General features: G+C 35.3%; 1 protein-coding gene across 1 annotated transcript in view; it reads right to left on the bottom strand.

The window, feature by feature from the left end:
* The window catches only part of SCN9A (sodium voltage-gated channel alpha subunit 9), a 160,906-nt gene that overhangs the window by 27,647 nt on the left and 109,181 nt on the right, over positions 1-24,078 (bottom strand). The window contains exons 18-19 of the mRNA XM_061135142.1: positions 8,374-8,494; positions 997-1,151 (exon numbers count right to left, since the gene is read on the bottom strand). Of these exons, the coding sequence (XP_060991125.1) occupies positions 997-1,151; positions 8,374-8,494 (276 nt within the window). The remainder of the gene's footprint in view (positions 1-996; positions 1,152-8,373; positions 8,495-24,078) is intronic.

The following is a 24,078-nucleotide window of genomic DNA, read 5'->3' as shown; positions in this document are numbered from 1 at the left end:
CTGCTCACCAGAGGTCAAGAGAAATACAGTGAAAAAGAATGAAATTACTTATAGTCCTATAAAGGAACCAAGATCTCTGACTCTTTCGGTGATTTCCACTCATCTGACACCCCTATGCTCTCCTGCAAACTAGTAAGTCCTAATAATTGAAGACATGATTCCAGGTCAGCCCCTCCTATAAATCTCTCTCACCCTGCACTCTTCTTCAAGCCAGCAGTGGGATTTAGAGCCTCTCCTTCAGCTCTTACGTGCTTACGGATTCTCAGTACCTAGCTGTATGTCCAGAACACAGCAGGAAAGGTTTGTGAAATGAATCAGTGCTGTAGCTTAATAGGGCTATAGAGCACAGAAGATGGTTTCTTTCTTTGAATTTTTCACCAACCCTTTATCATTCATTAAAAGCTTCAGCTCTATTAATATCTGTTATATTCATTCCATCAATGTGACACCTCTTGATACTTCCCAAGAACTTTCAGTGAGAGGTAGATGATGATACTGTGGTTACAGCCACAAAGTCCTTGAGAAATAGTTTGAATGGACTTAAAGAATTGAGTTAACTGAAGCCATTGAAAATGACTGCTGACCTAAACAGGTCTAAAGGATTGGAATTTTCTCTTTCAAGTTTAATTTTTAGATTTTGCAAAACATCATCTACCTCTCTGAACTCCCAAGCAGATGACCCTTCTTGCTCCAGAGCTTAAATGTGCATGTACTTCACTTACAAACATACCCCAGTTCTGTATCACCCGTGCCTCTTGCTTCCCTAAAGCTCTCTGATCTCCTTGAGAAAAGTCCATGGGTCTTAAACAGCATTCCAGGAGTAAGAATAATGTCTGGCATGTAGTAAATATTAGCTAAGGTAACTAACATTTTGTCTTTTACTGACCAGAGGGATTAATTTTTAAGTATAAAAAAATGCCACAATAGTTTTAACTTCCAACACATTTATTAAAAATAATGACCATCTATTTAAGCATTAGGTGTCAGATCACTTACCAGAGCACCACTGCTGAGCAAGATCATGAGAACAATGAAGCTTTCAAACCAACTGTGCTCAACTATCCTGAAGCAGGTTTTCCTGATGTTCCACCAGATTTTTCCTTTCCCTGATTCTATGTTAACTTGGCAGCATGGGAACCTTTGTACACAACCTGGCAAGAAAGATATGCATGTAAAATCTGGATATTCAGAATAAATAAAATACTTAAGAAATATTATTAATGCAAAGTGCTCCCTATGATAATTCCTCAACCAAATAATTTCAAGCACATCTGAAGCTTCAAATAATTTTAACTTGGATGTTGCCTTTTCTTTATCTCCTAAATCTCCATGGCATTTTCTTAATATTTGTCAGTAATTTCTAACTTGGATATATTTGTGTTTTCTGTATTTCCCTAGTTCCTCACCAACCTCTTCTATAGTATTTAAACCACGTACTGTTATTTATTATCGCAGCCCTAAAACAATCCTAATCCTGATACACAATGAGCAGTAAATAATGATTGCTGAATCAATATAAATCTCAAGACAATATTGCATTTCATGACCTTCTTGATGTGAATTTAGTCTACAATCTGGTGCTACTTCAACTCCTCTATAAAAAAGCACTTTTGAGAAACAGCATTATAAGTAATATTTTAAAAATTAGTGGAAAGTCCTATAATTCAGTTCAAAAGAAAGAGATCTTGATTATAAGATGGAGATAAAACTTTCAAATAATGTAAGTTAAAAACCAATTTGACTTTGGAATCACAGATGTAAAACATACTTCTATAAAAAAAAAACAGGAATTTTTTATTTAAAGTTGTTTAGGTTTATTTATTCACATCCTTATCAAACATTTATTGAGCAAGCATTTTACTCAGCTGTGTACATAGTTTCTTCTTATGGAATCTATTTTTGGCTTTTAGTTAGGCAGCTAGATATAGAAATAAATGGCTACAATAGGGTAAAGCAATGAAAAGGACAGATATGCTGGGGTTATTTTTGGTAGCATGGAAGACATTCATCTAACCTGGCTTAATTTGTTGAAAAAGTAAGGTCAGAGGAGGTTTTCTGGAAGAGGTGTATTAAATCAAAGTGTTAGTCAAGAAGAGTTTGGGTGGAATTCCAGACAACAAGCAGCAAAATGTGTACAGGGATTATAAGCATTTCAGAACTGTGAGGAAAGCAAAGTGTACACAAGAGGCACGGATGAGAGATAAGGCAGAGAAATTGGTCAGATTACAGAAAGTATTTTCCCTCACCTTAAGGAGTTTGGTCTACATCCTGTATTCTAATGAAGGGTAAGTGAAGGGTTGTAGGTAGAGAATTATATAGGAAGATCATAATTTAAATAGGTATCTCCAACAACTGTGGAGGATAAGTTGGAAGAGAAGAAAAAAGAGGGATGGGGAGGTACAAAGAAAAACCCAGAGCTAGAAAACCATTTAGGGTGCTGGTTCAGTATCCCCAACAAGAAAGACAGATTAGGGTAGCTCTTGTTAGGAACTAGAGCATTAACAGAATCAAGACATATTTGGTATAATCAGTGGATTTGCTGACTGACTAGATATGGGATGCAAGAAGAAGGCAGAAGCCCAGACAGTTGTGAGGATGTCAGCAATGAATGAAGACCACAGGAGCAGGAGCTGCTTGGGGTGGTAATGAGTTTGAGATGCCTGTGAAATCTCTAAACACAGAGGTCCTGTAGATATTTGAAGGTGTGAATCTGTGAAGCTTAAAGGAAAAGTCTGGACTGGAAAAGAATGTGAAGGAATCATTAGCATGTATGTGTCAGCTGAGATCAGGAAAGTTGTTAAGACCACACAAAAAAAGTATTTAGGGTAAGAGAGAAAAGGGATAAGTCTGGAACATTGTGGAACAGCTATATTAAGAGAATTCAAAGGTATCTGGAACTAACTCACATTGGTCTTGACAACTTATTGTTAAACTGTCAGGAAAATTTTGCTAGCCTGTTATTAAATGCAGCTGTTATCAAAAATTAAAGTGTATAAACCTAAAAGTATAACTTTAGAAAAGGTCATAAATACTAAAAACATACTACTGTAATAATTTTACTACAATTTACTATTATTTACGCTCTTGAGTAGCTTTATGTATTCTACCTGGTTGGTAGAAATATGTTACACTGTTGGGCTACTGTGTGTCTCTTTTCAACTCCACATGCAGCAAAGTGACACCAGCAGTTAGAAATGAGCTATGGTGGGAATATTTACAAAAGTTATCAAATGCTGTAAATCAAGCCTTGCTGATTTTCTAGAGTAGACTAAGAAAGTGAGGGAGAAAATGTTAATAAAACAGTAAAAGTATGTATGTTTGCAGCCATTACACTGTGAATAGCATGAAAAATTTGAGGAAATATTCCTTCATTGCTCAAATCCTATTATCTGATTCAGCAAAAATTTGTTTAAATCACTGATGAATGAGTCAAGTTCTGACAGGAAGCCTGTTTCATGTTACTGATTAACATAAATGAAAATACCAAGCAACCTTCAGGTTAAAATTATTCTTGTTCATCAATTGCAATCATTGTTATAAAAAAAAAACTGGCAAAATTCACACTCTGTGAGAACTAATCAGCTGTATGGAATAGTGAATGAAGGATGTTGATTATATTATTATTTGTAAATTGTGCCCCACATATCTTTTACATGAACAAAATATGGTAAACTGACGGTAGTACATATACCATTTTTTTTTTCTTGGAGAACTGGTTGTTAAACATTTAGCTCTACCTCACTGGGATAGGGGGAAGAAGACAAAACCCCTAAGGAAATGACAGAGTCGGGGGTGGAGGAAATGTACAAGAGGCTGAAGTAAAAGAAAAGTTGGAGAGGAAAAAGTTTCATGAAGGACTGTGATCAGAGCTATGACCCAGAGAGACTTAGAAAAATAACAATTGAAAAAATTTTTAATTAAAATTGATTAAAAAATAAACAATCAAAATTACTTAAAGAATTTAAAAAGAGGTATTACAGTTAATTCTTCTCTTAAAAATCTTAGATGTAAAACCTCATTTGGAGAGAAAGTAGAATTGGGAGAGCAAAAATGAGCAGTACTTTCAGATACTTGTTTCAGAAGCTTAGGTACTTTAAAAATAATTTCCTTGTCTATCAAGCAATATATTTCATTAAAATATTGAGCCTATCAAGTAATAACTTCATATAATCATAAACTGTATATCCTGAAACAACATAGCTAGAATTTTAATGAAATACATTTTTTGGACAATGTACTGTATGGCTTCTTTTATGATTCTGTAGTGAAATTAGTTCATTGATTCTTAATAAGAGGTACCTCTTAGTAGGTACCTTAGTACCTTAATAGGAGGTACCTCTCTTAGGAAATAATTTTCAGCTTTATAGAAATATAGCAAGCTAGGTCTTCCCCCAAGTCTCTGACATTTTTCCTGGCATGTATATTTTATGTATTCTTGACCTTTCTCTCTGGGAACTTCTAAGTTCCGGCATCTCCTGCACTGACAGGCGGATTCTTAACCACTGAGCCATCAATGAAGCCCCAAGAAGATTTTACCATTTGAGATTTATTTTTGTCAGTATTTAGATTGAAGAGAAATATTATTCTTATGATTCAGGCAGGAAAAGGCACTATATATTCTAATTAGAAAAGCAGATAAACTTTTTATCTGAGATGAAGGTTCATAAATATTGTTCTCAGGATTTATCATACCTCACAAAGTTTCTCTCTTATTTGAGACAGGAGTGCAAGACCACTGCTTGTTTGGCCATCATAGAAAGGTATATCTCAAGAGGTTTCCAACATAGCTGGTTAGCAACAGTATCACACTTTCTTTTTAAAAAGGATGATTAATTAAATGTAAACATAACAGAGAACCTCTCAAACATTTTAATGGGTCCCCATAGGTAAATGCTATTTCTTTTGGGTGGTTTCATTTACTTGCTCTTGTGAGCCATTATATAAAATCTCTATTGGGTTTCATCATGTTAAACTAATGCTTTCAAATAAAAAAGAAACCACAGACGACTTCTAAGACAGTTTATCCATTAATAAAAATGCAACAGCATGATCAGTATAATTAATGTAAAAACTGATTAGGATATGTCATTTTTTAAACACTTAAAAAATTCTAAATCCTTTAAAACAAATGTTTTGTCCATATTTTCCTTTAAAAAAAAAGACAAAATAGGCACAAAAGAGTTAGTTATTGTGTTATCAAAGTTAGGATTAGTTATTAGCTATTTTTTAGGAAGTTGAACTCAGAACACTTGAGGGCAGACCTGAGTTAGTGCCTCCTACCAAATTAATAGAAAACACATCATTTTAAGGAAGAGTGTATGCTTCTCACACCCTAATCCTGATTTTGTGATTTACTAATTGTTTAATCGAACAGGAGTATAATATGAAACCAAGCAGAACCAAAGAGTCATGTCACGCTCATAATTATACAGATTGTAAAGACATTTAGAATTAAGGATAGTGAAGAATGGTACTAGAACTGGGGAAGGAAGCTGAAGTCATGAATTATAACACTAATGACGTAGCACTAAGGAAAGACACAGAAGAAGGGGGAGGAGAAAAGGTGAAGAGGAATAAGGTGTAAGCTGATAAAGTGGTAGTTATGAAGCTGACAAGGCTCAAGGCATGAGAGATGATAAACAACAAAATCATGTTAGTGTTTGTCTTCACCAAAACACAATTATTCTGACTCAACTCATACATTTGCTTTGATTTTTCTGCTGCCTTTCAGGTAACAAAGACCTCTGAAGGCCAAATACTGCTCTAAATTGGCATTGGTAGCTCAACACTTGTCAGCCAATCACAACTTGGTCAGGGGCATTTCTACTATAAGTAAACAAACTGTGGATTTCCCATCAAACCAAGCCCGCTCATTTTTAACTCTTCCTGTGGAGACTAAATTAAATTATTTCTCTGAGGACCCAATCTTGGAGTCATCTTTGACTCTTCTAAAGAGAAGAAAGCTTTAACACCCAACATCTAATCCATCAGCAAATCCCTTCAGCTTTAACTTCAAAATATATTCAGAAGCTCATACTCCCACAATAGTTTTAATTTCCCATCACTTCTCACCTGGATTACTGCTGGAACAACTAGAGGTTTTCCAGCTTCTGCCCTTGCTACCCACCCATCTGCTTATAAAATGGTGTTATGAGACTTCTAAATAAGATTCTTATGTTTTTCAGTACTCTTATGATCTAGCCTCTGTTGCACCTCTAACCTCATCTTTTACCAATCTTCCCACCTCTCAATCTCTTCGACTCATACTGGCCCCTCGATTTTGTTTTCAAATGTGCATATCCCCACTTCAGGGCATAGGCCTTCCTTACTCTGCTGGAAACAGTCTTCCTTCATATATCTGCTTCAATTTCCTTTAGGTCTCTGATCAAATGTTGTCTTTTTAGAAAGTCCTTCTCTGACCACTCTGTTTATATGGTAGTAGGCTTCTACCCCTCGACCTTGGTATTCCTTTCCATTTTACTTCTCTAGAGCACATATCGCTTATCTGACCTACTCTATACTTACATATTTCGTTTGGGTAAGAAACATTGTTTTGGTTTTTGTTTTTCAACTGCTCTCTCTGTCTAGTGCTCAGGCCTGGGCCTGGCAGAAAGAAAGTACTTAATGATTATTTATTGATTGGATAAAAGAAGTAGATAAGCTGAAGGTTGCCATTGCTCATTGGTTGCCCTGTTTAATTCATCAGGCTGAACCTCTTACCCCAGCAGGTCCAATGAGTATGAAGTCTCTAGTGGAACACAGCTGCTCAAAATGATATAACTAAGAGATGTGTGTTTGCCCATAGATTTTCTTTGGTGTTCTGGTCATTAAAAAATATATTTATCTATTTATTTAACTTCTTATTGAGGAGAATGTACATACAGTGTAGTATATACATTTTAACTATATAGATTAATATTCTCATGTAATAGTCATGTCAGTCATGATATAACATTTTCAAGCACCCAGAAATCATCCTCATGCCCTTTCCCAATCTGTACCTCCTAAAGGTAAGTATTATTCTGACTTCTACCTTGTAGACTGATTTTGCCTATTCTTCTTTTAGGCCTCCCAGGTGGTGCTAGTGGTAAACAACTTGCTTGGCAATGCAGGAAACACGAGAGACATGGGTTTGATCCCTGGGTCAGGAAGATCCCCTAGAGGAGGGCATGGCAACCCACTTCAGTATTCTTGCCTGGAGAATCCCATGGACAGAGAAGCCTGGTGGGCTATGGTCATAGGGTTGCAAAGAGTCAGACATGATTAAAGTGACTTTGCATGCAAACATTCTTCTTTTATTCTGTCCATTTTTTCCAGCTTTATTGAGATAATTGACAATTAAAACTTTAAGTTATACAACTTGTAAACATGTTATGTTTACATTGTGAAATAATCACCACAGTCAAGCTAATTAAACTGCCATCTCTTCATATAGTTACCAATTTCTTCTTTTTTGGGGGGGGTAATTAAAAACATTTAAGATCTACCCTTTCAGTGAATTTAAGTATACCATACAGTATTGCTAACTATAATCATATTGTTGCCTGTTATATTTTCAGAATGCTTTCATCTTACACAACTGAAACTTTGGTTTGCAGCAAATTTTCAGTGTTGGAGGCTACAATTCATTGAAAATGTGTTTCTGTAATATCTCTTATATACTAGACTCAAATTAGAGTTATGAATTTGAAAAGTGTTGAATATCTCAAAGTTATTATATTAAGTATTCTCATTGGTATTTTATAGGATTAAGATAGCCTTTGTAAAATTTGATCTCAGTAAGATAGCACCTACAGCCTGAAATAGTTTAGCATTAATACTTTCCGCAGGGGGTTTAAATTGTTCTAAAGTCCTTTCCTGTTATAAAGCTATAATTGGTTTGATAAACCCAACTTCTTTCTGGTTATCTTAAAATTTTAAGTCAGAGTCATTCATAAAATGTGTAGAAGAAATCTTGGTGTATCTGTACAAATTTAAGTTTACATGGTTCCAGTCAATTTAATTTTATTGCGATGCTGAAATACATGATGATACCCTTAAATGCCTTTAATAGGAATACTTCTAAAGGAAACTCCATGTGTTTTGCTTATGGTACTAATTTGAGCAACCACAAATTTCTATTAATCGGGTATCACACTTATTTGCTTCTCTCAAAAAATGGCAGTGCCTTACAGTATAACACACTGCCATTGTAAATTACCATCAGTAGCATAAGTGTGGAAACAGAAGCCTAGTCACAGAGCCACGACTAAATCAGCATGGAATGGAGTCTTCCGACAGTTTATTCATCAATCCCAAGTAAGCATTAGGTTTTAAGACCAAGGCCAAGACATTAACAATGGATGTTCAGTGAGGTCTCGGTTCTTCTCTTACCATCTGTAAAACAGGCCTCTGGCTCATCTGAATTCACAGGCTCGGCCTCTGCCTCTTCTCCTTCTCCAGGCACAGGGTTATCAACTGTGCTGCACTCTGAGGAACTCCACTGGTTCAGCCTCTAAAAAGAAATCACCACCCCACCAGAGAGTTCATTTAGGGTTCAATTCAAACCTTGTGTTCAAAACCACGTTTGATCATCAGAGTCATGCAAAGTGTTATGAAAAAAAGATTAACAATACGATGGCCATAAAAACATATAAACATACACTGAGGTCAGGTCACCTTACAATGCATCTATGCTTGATCTTTCTATCTACACATCCTGTGCAAAATACATTTCATTATTTTTAGTATGTCAACAATTATTAGTTCAGAATTAGCCTGAAGGTACAATTTTTATGTAAACTATAACATTTGCAAAGTATTGACCACACCTTTATTTTGTTTTATGTTTAATATAAGTTTATATACACCAGTAATTACTATTTTAGAACAACTAAGACCCTAACAGCAATAATATACAAATGCCAAATTGCCAACACCTGATAATGGAAAGGTCTGATCTGACAATTGGCAGAAAAAGCTTGTTGATACTTAAACTTTTTAAAAATAATAAAATTAGTGTAAAATGAAATTCAAACATTTTTTCTATCATTGCTTGGATTTAAGAATATGTATCAGGATGATATAGATAGAAGGCCTTTCATCAAAACAAAAAAAAGTCAAATACTGTATCAGAATCAGAATGTCAAAGTCTATAGCAAATATTCATCATCACCTATCTTAGTGATGGAATTTCAGGATATAGTAGAAAAAGATCATAACTATTATTTATAATGTCAAGAGATAGTGGCTACTAAAGTGCGCACCACATGCAAACTCTGAAAAAAAGATTCCATGAAATTGAACATGGCAGACCAACACACAAGAGGAATGAACTCATTGTCATTATGATCATGAAACTGATCATAACACAAACAAGCCTTTTCCCACCCGGAACTTTGTGATCAAACAGGATGTTTACACACACACAGATACACAGAAAGTTTTTGAAAAAATACATACAGCAACTGTAGCAAAACTCTGTCAAACTTTCTTAAAATTATTTTATAATGGAGCAGCACATCAATGGAAGAGTTCAATTTTCATTCTCATTTGCTAAATGTTATGTGATTATTGGAAACTACTAGTTACTACAGCATGTAGTCTCTTATTAAGATTACAGCTTTACTTGTTTTTTTAAGAATAATTCCAAAAAAATGCATGTTTTAAAAAGGAGAAAATTCTTATTTCATTTAGATTTATTCTTCAGTCTACTGAATTGTATTAAGATCACATGCCCAACCTAGACTACTAACTTTTAATGAATGACTTGGAAGCTAAAAGTGTGCTTTATGGGTACCACATTATATTCTCAGTGCTATTATTACCACACGGTATTCAACATCAGTAAAAAAAAGGCATTGATAAAGTAATGAGCATAAGCAATGAAGTAAGGAAAGCTATTTGTATAACTGAAGTAAAGAACTATGAATACTCTATTAAAATTAATACTTCTAATCTATATTAGCATAGAAGTATTTTTTCCACAATGTCAAAGACTTTTAAAATATCATGAATTAACAATATCAATATAAAATTTCATTTAAGAAGTAGGTTATTTAAACTGATTGTATTCATCTAAAATTACTTTAAAATAAAGCAAATACAAATTAATTATAAGACTGGATATTCTATAAGACTTAAGGTTTTAAAATATATATTACTCCAGAAACAATGGGGAAATTTGTAATTACTAATATGTCCTATTGTGCCAACTACCACAAAAACCAATTTTAAGTAACATATCCAAAGACTACAATTATTTGATACCCTCAATTCTTGACCTTTCAACTGCAAGTGAACCATCACTAGGGAAATGAAAGACAAGACACTTTGATTCTGTGGAGCTGAAATCAAATCCTGCCATCCTGAAAAAAGCTACTGGCTTGGATTTTAAGGCAAAGCAGTGGGTGAAACAGTTGATAGAATAAAAAACCCCTTACTGTCCTGAGCCAAAACATTGACAACTTGGATATAATTATAATGATTTTCTCTCACCTGGTTAACAACTTCTAAATAAAATGATTAAAATTTGCAGAGCCGTGACATAAACTAAATTAATGAAAGCATCCCACTCTTCAAAAGAGCATTAACAAAGCAGATTAATGCCAAGTTAATTTATAAGTAAAAATTAAGATGATTTTATGAAGCATATCTTGCCATTGAAATGTTCCCCCCCCCATAAGTTTTATGACAATTTTTTTGTCAATGAAATTCAGAGTTCGACTCAGATTGTATATCATAAATGACAGTTATTCAAAATTATTCCTCACTGGAACATAAATTAACAAAATATTCAATATGAACTATAATTTGTATCACAAGTCAAATTCTTGTGGCTTTAAAATTCAATGTTTAGAATGTTTTTAGGAACTCAATACTTTCCTGGGAATTTACTAAGTATTCACACAGTAGTAATTTCGGTACTGTATATAATTTAAAATATTTATGTGCATGTCCTAGCAAAATAAATAGTTAAGCTTTATCTATTCAGCTTTTAAATTTAATACTTACTAAAGCAGAAGTTTCTTTAACAGGGTCTACCTTTAAATAGAAAGGCTTATATCTGTAACAAAGTTTTTCTCTTGAAGATAAATTTTTCAAATCTCATAGTAGGTGTTCTGATTTTAAATGCTGACTGTTTTTTTATTCTTATTTAGTATACAGAGAAGATCAAGTCAATTATTTGTGTCATTTTAAATAATTATATGGTTATTTTCATTTCTATAAACTCAGTCATTTGCTATTTCTTTCTTGTGATTTTGGAAATGGAAGAATAACCATACAATACTAAGAACAGTAAAATAAATACTTCAGAATGAAAAATTTCTCCTTTGCTTTTATAAATAGGTCATTTTATAATTTCATGTTGATTTTATTTTTAGTAAAATATGAAATAACTTTTTTGCCTATTCTTTGCTTTCAACAGAGAATCTTTCATCTTTGGTATTCTACACAGAAGTGGAAATAAGTGTAAAAATAGGATAATTTTTAGTAGAATCACTAGTATAGCATAGGATAGAATAGGAAATATGCTATAGCTAGCATTCCTGCCTTTTTATTAAATAATAGGGCACTGACTGTAGGTACTTTCTAATTTTTTCCTTCTTTCCTTTAAATAAAGTCTACACACTTGCCTCAAAAATTTCAAATGTACAGTAGTATATGGCAAAAAATACAAGTCTCCTTCACTGTCTCCCTGATTCTGTTTCCTTTAGGTAATTATTATACTATACACGTGTTTTTGACTTATTTTTCTATATTCAATGTGTATCCATAAAATACTAAAGTAGTTTTGTAACATTCTAATCTTGATTACAAACTTCTGTAGCTATTTCACTATTGAAAATATGATCAAATTAAAGCTCAATTATTCTTCATGTGTTTCCTTTTGATTGCCTTGAAGGTGTGCTTTTTACAAAACTGCATTTAAGAAGAGATTCTGTTAAATATAGGTGTCATATGAAAAAACTGCCCTAGGCTGGTCATTTACAAATTTGTTACTGACATTTCCTGAAACAGACATTCACATTGTAAGCCTCTCATGCTAGTATGGATGTTCATTAATGTTAGTTGGTCATATTTTATTTTGAGAGGTTTGAAGTAGGATTGTCTAATAACTTGATAATCTGGCACTCAAAATCAAAAAACACTATCAACATAGAGCAGCATTGAGGAAACACAGAAGTCAACAAAAGCCTTATTCAAAGAGGATGGCTGGTATTGAAAACATCCCACAGATGTCACATTTAAAGTACGTAGTATAAGGCTGTTTGCTTCACACAACAAAAGAAAGATATTCTTTGAATAGCACAGTCTAGAATAGTTATCTCACTTGAGCATCAAATCAGAGAAACACAAGGGACAGGAAGAAGCTTGAAAGAAGCAAATCAAAAGGAAGGGCTGACCATAAAAGGACAAAAAACTATGGGAAGCGTTGGTGATAAAAAAGCTCCACTGTGCGTCAATAAGCAAGAAAGACTTTATTAGATTCAAAGACATGATTAGATCCAGTATCACCCAACTTTTAACTTTACAGCCTTGTTTTACAAGGGCTTCCCTGGTAGCTCAGACAGTAAAGCATCTGCCTGCAATGTGGGAGACCTGGGTTCGATCCCTGGGTTGGGAAGATCCTCTGGAGAAGGAAATGGCAACCCACTCCAGTACTCTTGCCTGGAAAATTCCATGGATGGAGGAGCCTGGTAGGCTACAGTCCATGGGAACACAAAGAGTCGGACACGACTGAGCAACTTCACTTCACTTCACTTCTACAATTTATACATATAATGAAGTTTCTGAATCTATAGTGAGGAGTAAAATGGTAAAGTTTATAACAAAGGATCAAAGCATCTTTAGAGTAAAAGTCTATACAATGCTTTGTGTGACTAGAAGTCCAGTTTTCCACATTTACCATTCTATTACTGGATAACTTGAATTTAAAGCCAAAATATGCTCTCCTCTCTCTTGCAATTGAAAGGCCCCCCTTTCCCCCCCACCTTCTACAGAAATGCAAACACTACTCTCTTCAGCATTTTTAAAACTAGAGATTACCTGTGATATTACCATTTGTATGTTTGTTTGTTTTTATCTTGAGAGTAATGATATTTATTTTCTTTACATGCTTTAGCTTCTGGGCCCCTTAAAGTCCCCCAAATGCTCTTCTGGGTCTCTGGAATTCTGCTTTCTCTCAAGATTATTTTTAAAAGATAATGCCCCACGTTAAAAAATATACCAGATCAGTTCAGTTCAGTTCAGTCGCTCAGTTGTGTCTGACTCTTTGCAACCAGACATCATTCATCAATGACACCAGATATCATTCATAAGTGGAAAATTAAATATTTTTTCCTCTCTGTGGTCTAAATTTTCATTTTGCTTCCATTTAGGTTAGCAGAAAATAGTTTATCTACTAGTTAAATTCTTTTCTCACATAGTTAAGCGTGGAGCCCTATACCAAGGTCACAGGTGTGGAGCCCTGTACCAAGGCCACAGGATAAAAATCTCTGGAACTGATCAAGCCCCATAGCAATATTGGTTGGCCTAGTCCTCAGTTAGAAAGGAGTCAGAAAGAGAGACTAGCACCCATTTGGGCAGAAGCTACTGGTACACAGTGAGCAGTGGGGGCCTTTGGAACACACCAGAGAGTAACCCTGGCCAGATTCCTCAGCTGCTTCCACAGTCACTTGCCTGTTTGCAGAAGGTCCTTATGAGAAAGGAGAAGTGAGGAGGTGGGGAAAGAGACCCCAAGTCCAAGTACGGGCCACCAAAAATGTGGTCTGAGTGCGGGTTGGAGCAGAATTTCCAGACATGAGGCGGAATGAGAGGAGAACAAAGTTTATTAGAGTGGGAGACACCGTTAGAACAGCGGGGTTGGCTCAAGGGAGAGCCGAATCCTTTTGCAGGCTAGCAGCCAATTTTTATAGTTTCAAGACAGAGAAAATTCCTACCGGAATGGTGGCATTGGGTGATTGGTTAGGATACCATGGGGTGGATAATAGGGTGGGTATTTTACTTAATATGGGGTCAGGGAACTGGGCAGTTTAGATCCAGAGGCTCATGGAAACAGTTGCTATGGGGCTTGGTAGTTCCAGAGAATTTTATCCTGTGACCTTGGTACAGGGCTCCACACCTGTGACCTTATATAGGGCTCCACATTAAGGGCAACTAAAACACCAGCACTTTCTAAAATAAAGGACAAGAAAACAGAGTTTTTCCTTTCCTAGTGTTTTGTTTATTGCTATTAGAGAAGCTGAACAGGCTTTTGGGAAACAGCTGTTGTTCATTCAGCAGGAAACCCACTTAACAGTTCCATCTCATGATCAAATGGTTTATAGTTTTAGATAATGGAGAAATAATGAGGTAAAATCTCAGTCACCACCAGGAAATTCAAAATAAAGCAAATCCTCTACTGAAAGTCTTTGTTTTCTTAAAATCTTATACCTAGGGTAATTTCTGTCCAATACATGACAATTTATGTGACTGAAAGATACGATCTTGCATATAAAAACAAAGAAAAAAAAATGCAAGAAAGTTTGGTCATATAAGAAGGTTGAACTAGTTTTAGACTTCTCAGCCAGATCCTACAGTATCATCCACTTCTTTCTAATGGAAAATGGCATTCACCCTGGCAGTTAAGGTCTTGAAAGGTAAAGCAACAATTGGTATTCAGGGGCTTTTGCTATTTGCAGAGAATAGCATGTAAATAGTTGGAATGCAGTGGGTCAAATCAGAAAGAATACCTTAAAAATTTTGGGAACAAATATTTAAACAGTTCTACTTTTGAGGCCTGGAGAAGGAAATGGCAACCCACTCCAGTGTTCTTGCTCGGAGAATCCCAGGGACGGGGGAGCCTGGTGGGCTGCCGTCTATGGGGTCACACAGAGTTGGACATGACCGAAGTGACTTAGCAGCAGCAGCAGCAGAATACTGCAAGTTGGTAAATAAGGATTGGAACATAGGCAAACATGACAGCAAAGTATGAGGTAAAAGCATGTACTTTGTGACTTAAGATCACTACATATTATTAATAATAAAAAAAGAAATGACGAAGAACAAACTGCCTGTACCTCTGAATGATGAATACTATTTCCTAAAACTATCCACTCGTAAGGAGGAAGGACAAGGCATGACAAATTCCAAGAATATAACAATTATCATTTTTTAAAATATCCAGGTTTCTAATATTGCAAACACAATGTAAAAATAGAATTTGGCACAGATAAAAATATATTTCTTCTGCCAAAGAAAATATTTCAAGTCATTCTTTGCAATTGAGCCTTTGTTTATCTGGAGAATGACCATTCCTTAATATGCACCTCATGTTTTCTAATGTAGTTTGATAACAAGAAAAAAAGTAATAATAATTTAGGAATTAAGCACATATACACACATACATTTGTGTGTGTGTGTGTGTGTGTGTGTGTATTCCTAAAAACAGTTTTCTCAAAAATAGTGTTTTACCTATATACATATATAGATGCTATTGCATGTGTGTGTATCTTTACTTAGGTTCTAGGAGGAGGAAATTGACTACATTTTGGAACAAAATAGTTTTCTAAGACAATATCGCCTCTAAATCATCATCAATCTGAAATAGAAAAATATGTCTTTTACTCAGGAATTCCTTTAAAATTAACTGCAAGTAATCTAGAACAAACTATATGTTTCTTTTTAAATTTGAAACTGAGCATCACTATTCCTAGAGTATCAACTTCAGGATAAAGTTTTGCTTTCATCATTTGAAATAGAAAACAATAATACAAACATTCTAACAATGACAAATAAATTAAAAATATGAACTCTATTAAGTATAAAAAAAGCATGATTCCTATTAACATGGGTTTTTCCTTCCAGTTCAGTCATTCAACAAGCTATACTAAAATTAAAACAAGATATTATATCTGAATAGCATATTTTTTATATGTGTTAGACATTAGTTATAGCAATTCATATTAATCTGTTTCTTCTTTTAAGAAAGTATTTTATGTCTTATTGACAGATTTAGTGTCCACTTCATAACATGTTCTACTTAAACTTTTTATCTCTTGAAGCTACTCTGTATATCTATCTCCTCATGAGATAATCACAGATATATATAGAAGATATCAAAATCTGCATATGTTCAAGTCCCTTATATAAAAAGGTATAGTATTTACATATAGCCCATGTACATCCTTTATACTTTATATATCCCTTATAGGTTAAATCATCTCTAAATTACTTCTGATAGCTAATACAATGTGAATGCTATGTAAACAGTGCTAAATACAATGTAAATGCATGTAATACTTGCTGGCATGTAAGTAATTCAAGTTTTGCTATTTGGTCTTTTCTAGAATATTTTTGATCCCTAGTTGATTGAATCTGCATGTGCAGAACCCATAGGTCCAGAGGGCCAAATGTACATAATCAGAAACTTATTCTCATCAGTGTATAAAATTGCTTCTGGAATCAAATGAATCATTTCAGGTGTTTACAACTCATTCATTCATAGGCCCAGTAAATTATTAATTGGTACATTTTACATACAATCAAGTAAAAATCAAATGTTAATTACTGAATCAATAAGGGAATAAAGCCCTAGTTATCATTTTGCTTAAAACTATTTCAAAATATATGCAAAGTTTGGCCTAGAAGCTGGGTACTCTGTCTCTGTCTTCAAGTTTCTACATGCATACTCAGAAACTGCATGAGCCTCAATTACCTTAACCTGTGAATAAAAGACTAGCACTAGAATGGTCCTTTCTTGTTATAAGATTTTTATATTTATACCTGAAATAATACTCTCACAAAATTTTTCTTAATAAAATTTTAATTTACTGAATTTAATGTGACAATTTTAATTTCCCCCCCAGCTTTACTGAGATGTAATTGACATTGTGTAAATTTAAGGCAAACAAGGTGATAATTAGATTACATGTATATACTGTGAAATGTTTACCACAATAAGGTTAATTAACACATCCGTCACCTCACATAATTACCGTTTTTGTTGTTGTTGTTATGGTGAGAATATTAAAACTCCCCTCTTATCGCAATAAACCTGACAAGTTAATATGATATATATCTATACATATACAGTTGACCTTTGAACATCATGGGGGTCAGGGCACGATCCTCCATGCAGTCTAACATCTGATTAAAACTTAGTCAGCCCTCCACACTCACAGTTCCTCAGTATCCTCTGTTCCACAACTGTGGATTCAACCAACCATGGATCACGTAGTACCGTATTATTTTCTATTGAAAAAAATCACTTTATAAGTCGAACCATGCAGTTCAAACCCCTGTTGTACAAGGGTCAACCATATAGCTTAAATTAGGAGGGGAAGTTGATAGAGGTTTTTAAATTAAATGCTGCTTCAGTGGTTTCTGTTACATGCTATACCTTACTTTTATAATCTATCCAATAAAAATCTATAGCTCATGCACTTGAAATCACCCAAGGACATGAGAGCTATATCAAGGGAGTCATCGAGAGAATAACAAAAATAGAACTGCTCGTGACATGCTGTGATGTCAATTTATCTATGGAACAATTGTATATGTTTCTACTTTCTTGCAATGGGTCAGGCAGAGAGATTTTTGTAGCTGAACAGCATGCATGACACTGAAAAAAAATATCATATACATATGTATGAATTTTTTTTAGGTAACCTGTGTAAAAGTGGTCACATATGTCTCTGCCTGGTTAAAAGCACAGAGCTGCATCCTTGATGGATCCAGTTTGTTTTTACCCCTGTGAGAAGTAAGAAAGTTAGGTACAGAGGTATGGAAGTGAAGCATGATGGAACAGCTTAATCAACTGATTTAAATGTTTAAAGTCACATACCTGTAAGTAGAAATTAGTTATATTTGATAATGCATGCTATATGCTAAACACAAAGAAACATATTTGCAACACAGTAATAAAGTTATATATCATTCAACATAGATTGTAAAACAATGAACTAAACAGTTATATCATTCTGTTGTTTAGGAGATGAATTAAATACTGTAATTTCTGAAGGCAACCTTTTGCATTCTGTTTGCTCTTCATAACAGACATTGTAAAGGAAATGATCCTCAGTTTTGAAGTGGGGTGAGAGAGACAGTATGTGGTTTTTGAAGCATACTCTAAACTTAGCATTGATGATTTAATTTTGACATTTCAAACGATATTACATGAAAGGAATGTTTTCAAATTTACCAAAATGTAACAGTTAAGAAACATTGATTTAAACATCAGACCAAAATTTCATTGTTTTTAGACACGTGAACAAATTCATTAAAGAGGAAAAAAATTTAAACAGTTTAGAACCAATCTGCAAAAAAATGATCTAAGTGAAATTCTATAGGGGTACTCTGTTTTGTCTTTGTAAGAATCTATGCATAAAAGATAGGATCAAACATCAGCTCCCCCAGAAATATAACTGAATATTGCAAAATCAAATGCATTTCTGGAAAAATTAATATATTTTCTAAAATGGAATAATGCGAAGAAATCTAAACTGCCTGCAACTGTCTTTTAGTGGAAAAAAAGTTTACAAAAATCTTAGGAGAGACAGACCTGACAACAGTGTAATAAAACAACCATATAGTAAAAATACATAAAATATTCAACATAAACCATCATATAGTAAAAAACATAAAATATTCAACCTTGATGACTGCAAATATTTAAAATTTGTATCAAATCAATAAAAGGAAGCAATTTAATAACAAGTAAGCACACAAAGTTTCTCAAAATGATGGCTTGCAGAAATTGAATACTAAATAGATGAATGGGTGGATGGATAAGTGAATAAGTGAATCAGATGAACAGAACCACTGTTTGTTCCTCTGCCTGGGGAGAGGCATCTGCGGAGTAGGCATCTTCACCACATTCACATAAAATTATGATCTCCATTCTTTAAGGTCTAGCTTAGGTGCTACTTCCTTTCATGTGCCTTCAACCTAATATAATCTGTTACTCAATGCATCCTCATTAGACTGGCTTCTCATTCTCTCATGGAATGTGCTTTGTTCTGCTCTGTGTTGTATTATGAAGGTAGACAATAAGCTAATAAATTAGCACTAAGGAGGACTAGAAACTGAACATGAATCAGCAAATGCACAATACCATTATAACAGAAAATTTGACTCTGAATTGCAGCATTATAGGGATATAACAGAGAATATATTTCTACTCATGCTTTTGCCTTTCCATGATAGGTATTAGAGGTGGTTAAAGCCTGGAGTTCAAATTTAAAATGACTCCCAGAAACATTAGCAACTAACCTGCACTATTTCTTAATGCTTTAGCATCTGAGATTACTATCACCCTCTTTCCCAGGTTGCTGTAAGGAGGAAAGTTATATAGCGTATATCAAAGTGGCGAATGCACACATTCTCTCCTTGGTCTCTTTGGTGCTTGCTTTCATGTCCACTTCTCAAGGGCTTGGTTATTCACTTGTCCTCTTCCTCCTGTGGTCCCTCTATTGTAGTGGATACTGTGGTGCACTGCCCAGATCTGCCTTTCAAACAAGCTACTCAGTACTCCACCTTCTAGCAGTGTTGGCAGCTGAAGGCTCACAGCTGAGTCCCTCTCAGGGAACTGAAATACAGAAGGGAGCTGCCTTACCCAAGATCATACTCCCTTCCCTGAAGAGTGGAGGGAGAACCTGTATCCAATGACTGATGGGTCCAAGGCACACAGGTCCCAAGCCCTTGCTTTGATTTGGGATTACTCCACAGGCTCGTACATACCAGCGATGTCTATAGAATCAGCTGAACCCTCTGCTACATTGTAGAGCATGTCAACTCCTCCCTCTGCCCAATCAGCTTGCTTCCATCATTTCATCCAGGTGTTAGGTGTTTAACCTGAAAACACTACTCACAGTTGGTTTCCCAGGGAACCTGACGTAAAATTAACATGCAAAATTCCAAGCTGTCTACAACTCTGAATATCTTCTTAAAACCCTCCAAATATCTACTGTTTACTATCACTTAGCTATCCTGTGAGCAGTTACAATTAAGATGTCCCCAAATTAAACTGTCTCTCCCTTACCCCCTTAATATTCCACCCGCCCACATATTTTTAATAGCATCAATATCCATCCAGTCATCTAAGCCAAAACTCTTTATTATGAATTACTTTGTATCTCCCACAATATAAGTTGAAGTCCTAATGCCTGTTACCTTTGAATATGAACTTATGTGGAAATAGGGTCTCTGCAGATGTAGCCAAGTTAAGATGAGGTCACTGAGGTAGGCCCTAATCCAATATAATTAGTGTCCTTATAAAAAGAAAAGACAGGAAGAATCCCATGTGACAAAAGAAGCAGAGATCAGAGTGATGCAGCTACTGGTCATGAAGGCTAAGGATGAAAGACCACCACCAGAAGCTAGGAAAAAGCAAGGGAGCATCCTGTTTAGAGCCCGCAGAGAGAGCATGGCCCTGTTGACACATCAACTGCAGACTTACAGCCTCTAGAACTATCAGAGAATACAGTTCTTGTGGTACAAAGCCCCAGGTCTGTGAGATGCTGTTATGGCAGCCACAGAAAATGAATATGCCCTTTGAAATAGCTCATAATTCACAGATCCAGACCCTGAGCCCTTACATTTTAGCTTGCAAGTGTCTTTCACTTATCCCACATGTCACCATCACTCCCTGGGCTTGAGCCTTCAGCAAGTGTCCTTAGGATGGTTGCCACAACCTGCCATCCTCTCTGCTTCCTCACCTTTATTATACTTGCAAACAAACTTCCTTTAAAAGTAGAAATCTGCTAACAACAAAGAATAACAAAACAAGACAAAGTTTCCCCTATCTGTTAAATAAAAAGAAATCTACTTCAATCTCCAAATCACAGTAAGTCAAGTCACTCACTATCTGGCTCCAATTGACCTCTGTCACCTGCTACTTCCTCTGTGGCCATCCTCTCATATATTTAATGATGTTTTTGTATCTGGATGCTTCCACACAGGCTGGCCTTTTACATCTACCAGAAAGGTGTTTCTCTGTTCTTCTTGGTCTCTGTCTCCCTCCATCCCTCCTCTTCTCTCCCTGCTCTCTCTCTCATTCTCTCTCTCACCTGATGAATTCTTTTTATCATAACACATACTTCAACTGGCATCCCCATTGTGAAGGATTCCAATTTATTTTCAAGATTAGCCACCCTATCCTTATCCTGCCTCAATATTTTTTCTAAAAAACCTGTTTTAAATATTTTTACATGTTTACTTATAATTTCTGATTTCTGTGTGTGTTTTAACTCAAAGGCAGGGACCTAGCTTTACTCTTGACCACTTACAACAACACCAGAGACCAAGAAGACTCTGAACCACATCTCCTGAGGAAATGAGTACACTGCTGACATCTTTCTAGAGTCCAGCAGGCATATGGCAACAAGCAGGTGCTTAGGAAATGGAAGTTGAAACAATGAATAGCCACAGTTAACAGAATATATACTCATGGATTCCTCTGCAATTTTTTCTCCCACAATAATCAAAGTGAATGAGGGCTTTAGGTGGCCTTCACTTCCTTTAAGAACATAAATTTTGCATAACTTTTTGCAGTGTATTAAATGACACTCCCTTGAAGGTGAGAAGTTTGATTACGTAAAATTTGAAAGTTTCACTGCTCTCCTTTCTCTAAGGACCTCAACTAGCTCCATCACAACTTGGAGACAATGTTTCAAAACACTGAAGAACCACTGAGTAAAGCTAAGTATTTGCATTCAGCTAGAGGAAGAATGAATGGGGAGATCTTCCTGTGAGGATATTTTCCTCTGCTGAGTACACAAGATGAGCAAATTTACCTAAGCAAGCATTGATAACACATTTGTCAAAAGAGCATTAAAAAAGGTTCAGGGTTTTAGATTCATAGCTACCAGCATCTCTGAAAGCTGTCAGAATTTATTCCAAAAACCACATAAGACTGTTATGTTTTAAAATATTTGGAGAAATAAAATGGATAAATTTAATGTTTCCCCCTGAAATTTACACACACATTCAAAATTAACATCAAAAGTCTATAATTAACATCACAAGTCTACAAACTGGCTATTTTTCTTTCATCTTTAAATCAAAAAAGGAAGCAATCTGTAATAACTGAAAACAAAAGGATGTCTCTTTAACCCTCTAAGAAACAGCTCTCCATTAAAAAAAAAATACTAATTTAGTTTTTTACAACTTTCAATTTTGAGATTTGGCACGATTTAAAAACAGAAAAAAAAAAAAAAAAAAAAGAACTACACTTCTTAAGAACTTAATTAAGCCAGATGCCAATCACATTGAATTACCGCACCTGGGTGAAAAAAAAAATTTTTTTTTTTTTTTTTTTTTTTTTCTCTAAGCAACTATTAGCACAATGCCTGGAGCATAGTGGATCTCAATAAATATTTATTGAATGAATGGATGCATTTCATGGTTCATTTGAGGCTCATAATAATGAAGCATTTCAATGCTAATGGTGAAAATCTGCAGTGTGTTAATGTTTGCCAAGGGCTTGGAGGGCTGCACTGCATCCCAGGAGGAGACTGATTCTGAGGGGGGACCATCAGTTCAGCGTGTATTCCGAGAAGCAGCGACAGGAGCCTTATTCTCATGAGTCTCTAGGGATGACAGCATGTCTTTCTTGATTCTGAGACAGACTCATCCTCAGAGAAATGCTGGTGTCCTAATGCCAATTATGGTCTCAAAACTCATAAGATATTTTACTCAACACCTTATTTGAACTCATCTCTGGTCATTTTCTGGTAAGGTATTTGAGGACAAAATATTTTGCCTTCATTCTGGAGTGTATATATCTAACTGTCTATCAGAAGACGAAAACTTGCCTATCTGAGAGCTGATGCTAGAAGAGGGCAGAAAAAAAAAAAAGGATTTTAGGTCATAAAAGAGAAGGTGGATTTGTTTTCTGGATGGGGAAGGGGAAAGTAGGAAAGGTTGGAGATTTTATCCCTCCTGTTCAAAAATGCAGATTCTTAAACAGACAAATGTGGAAAATATCCCCAGCCCTTGAATAAAGAAAATGAATTTTCAGAAACCTGGTTCAAGACAAGCCAGAGATGAACTTAGGTTCATTTATGCCCACCAATCCATCACAGTGGTCACTGGGAACACTGCCAGTAAGGATTCTGAGAGGGCATCCAGACTTAGACAGAGAGAGTTTGCAGGATATAGCCCAGAACAGGCATTTGTAACAAGCTCCTACATTTGTCTTTACACATAAAAATTTAACCTGTAGCAAACAGCTGCTTACAATGTGTACATGACTACTCAATTTCATCCCCATGGTAATTGCTAATTGGGCACTTATTTTTCAACAAACACTTGTTTGTTTACCCACATCATTTAATCTTTATTATAATTCTATTTTGCATATAAGGAAACTAGAAAAAATAACCAGAGGTTTTTGTAAATTGCTCAAATCATGGAGACAGTAAATATTAAAGCTAGGATCTAAGGCAAGAATTCTATCTCCAGAGGCTGCCTTCTTCACAATACTCCAGGTAGTGCTTAAGACTTAAATAACTGACATATATTCAGTTGGGCATTATTTTCTATTGGATAATCATGATTTGCCTTTTTGGGAAAAGTTCATCAAGAATTATTTCAGTTTTGAGAGAACAGCATCGAAACAGCATTGAGACAGGGTGAAACAGATCACCAGCCCAGGTTGGATGCATGAGACAAGTGCTCGGGGCTGGTGCACTGGGATGACCCAGAGGGATCGGGTAGAGAGGGAGGTGGGAGGGGGGATCGGGATGGGGAACACATGTAAATCCATGGCTGGTTCATGTCAATGTATGGCAAAAACCACTACAATATTGTAAAGTAATTAGCCTCCAACTAATAAAAATAAATGGAAAAAAAGAGAATTATTTCAAAGATGAAAATATAGGAAAGATACAAAGGAGGGAATTAAGCAGTTAAAAAATTGGGAACTCAATGGGAGCTGAAGATTAGGGGAATTAGAGCAGAGAGCTTAGAATGAAATGATATAGAAACACTTCAGGTAAATAAGGAAATGTGAATTTCTTTTAGTGTTCCATTGAAAAATAAAACCAATAAGTCATAACTAGAAACATTTAAATCACAAGGCACTCAAGAGGAAGACTCTAGATGCAGGTTGTTACA

The sequence above is a fragment of the Dama dama genome, chromosome 33, assembly GCF_033118175.1.
Source record: "Dama dama isolate Ldn47 chromosome 33, ASM3311817v1, whole genome shotgun sequence".
Taxonomy (NCBI): Eukaryota; Metazoa; Chordata; class Mammalia; order Artiodactyla; family Cervidae; genus Dama; species Dama dama.
Note: the sequence above shows the minus strand (reverse complement) of the source record. Positions and strands in the feature narration are given on the sequence as shown.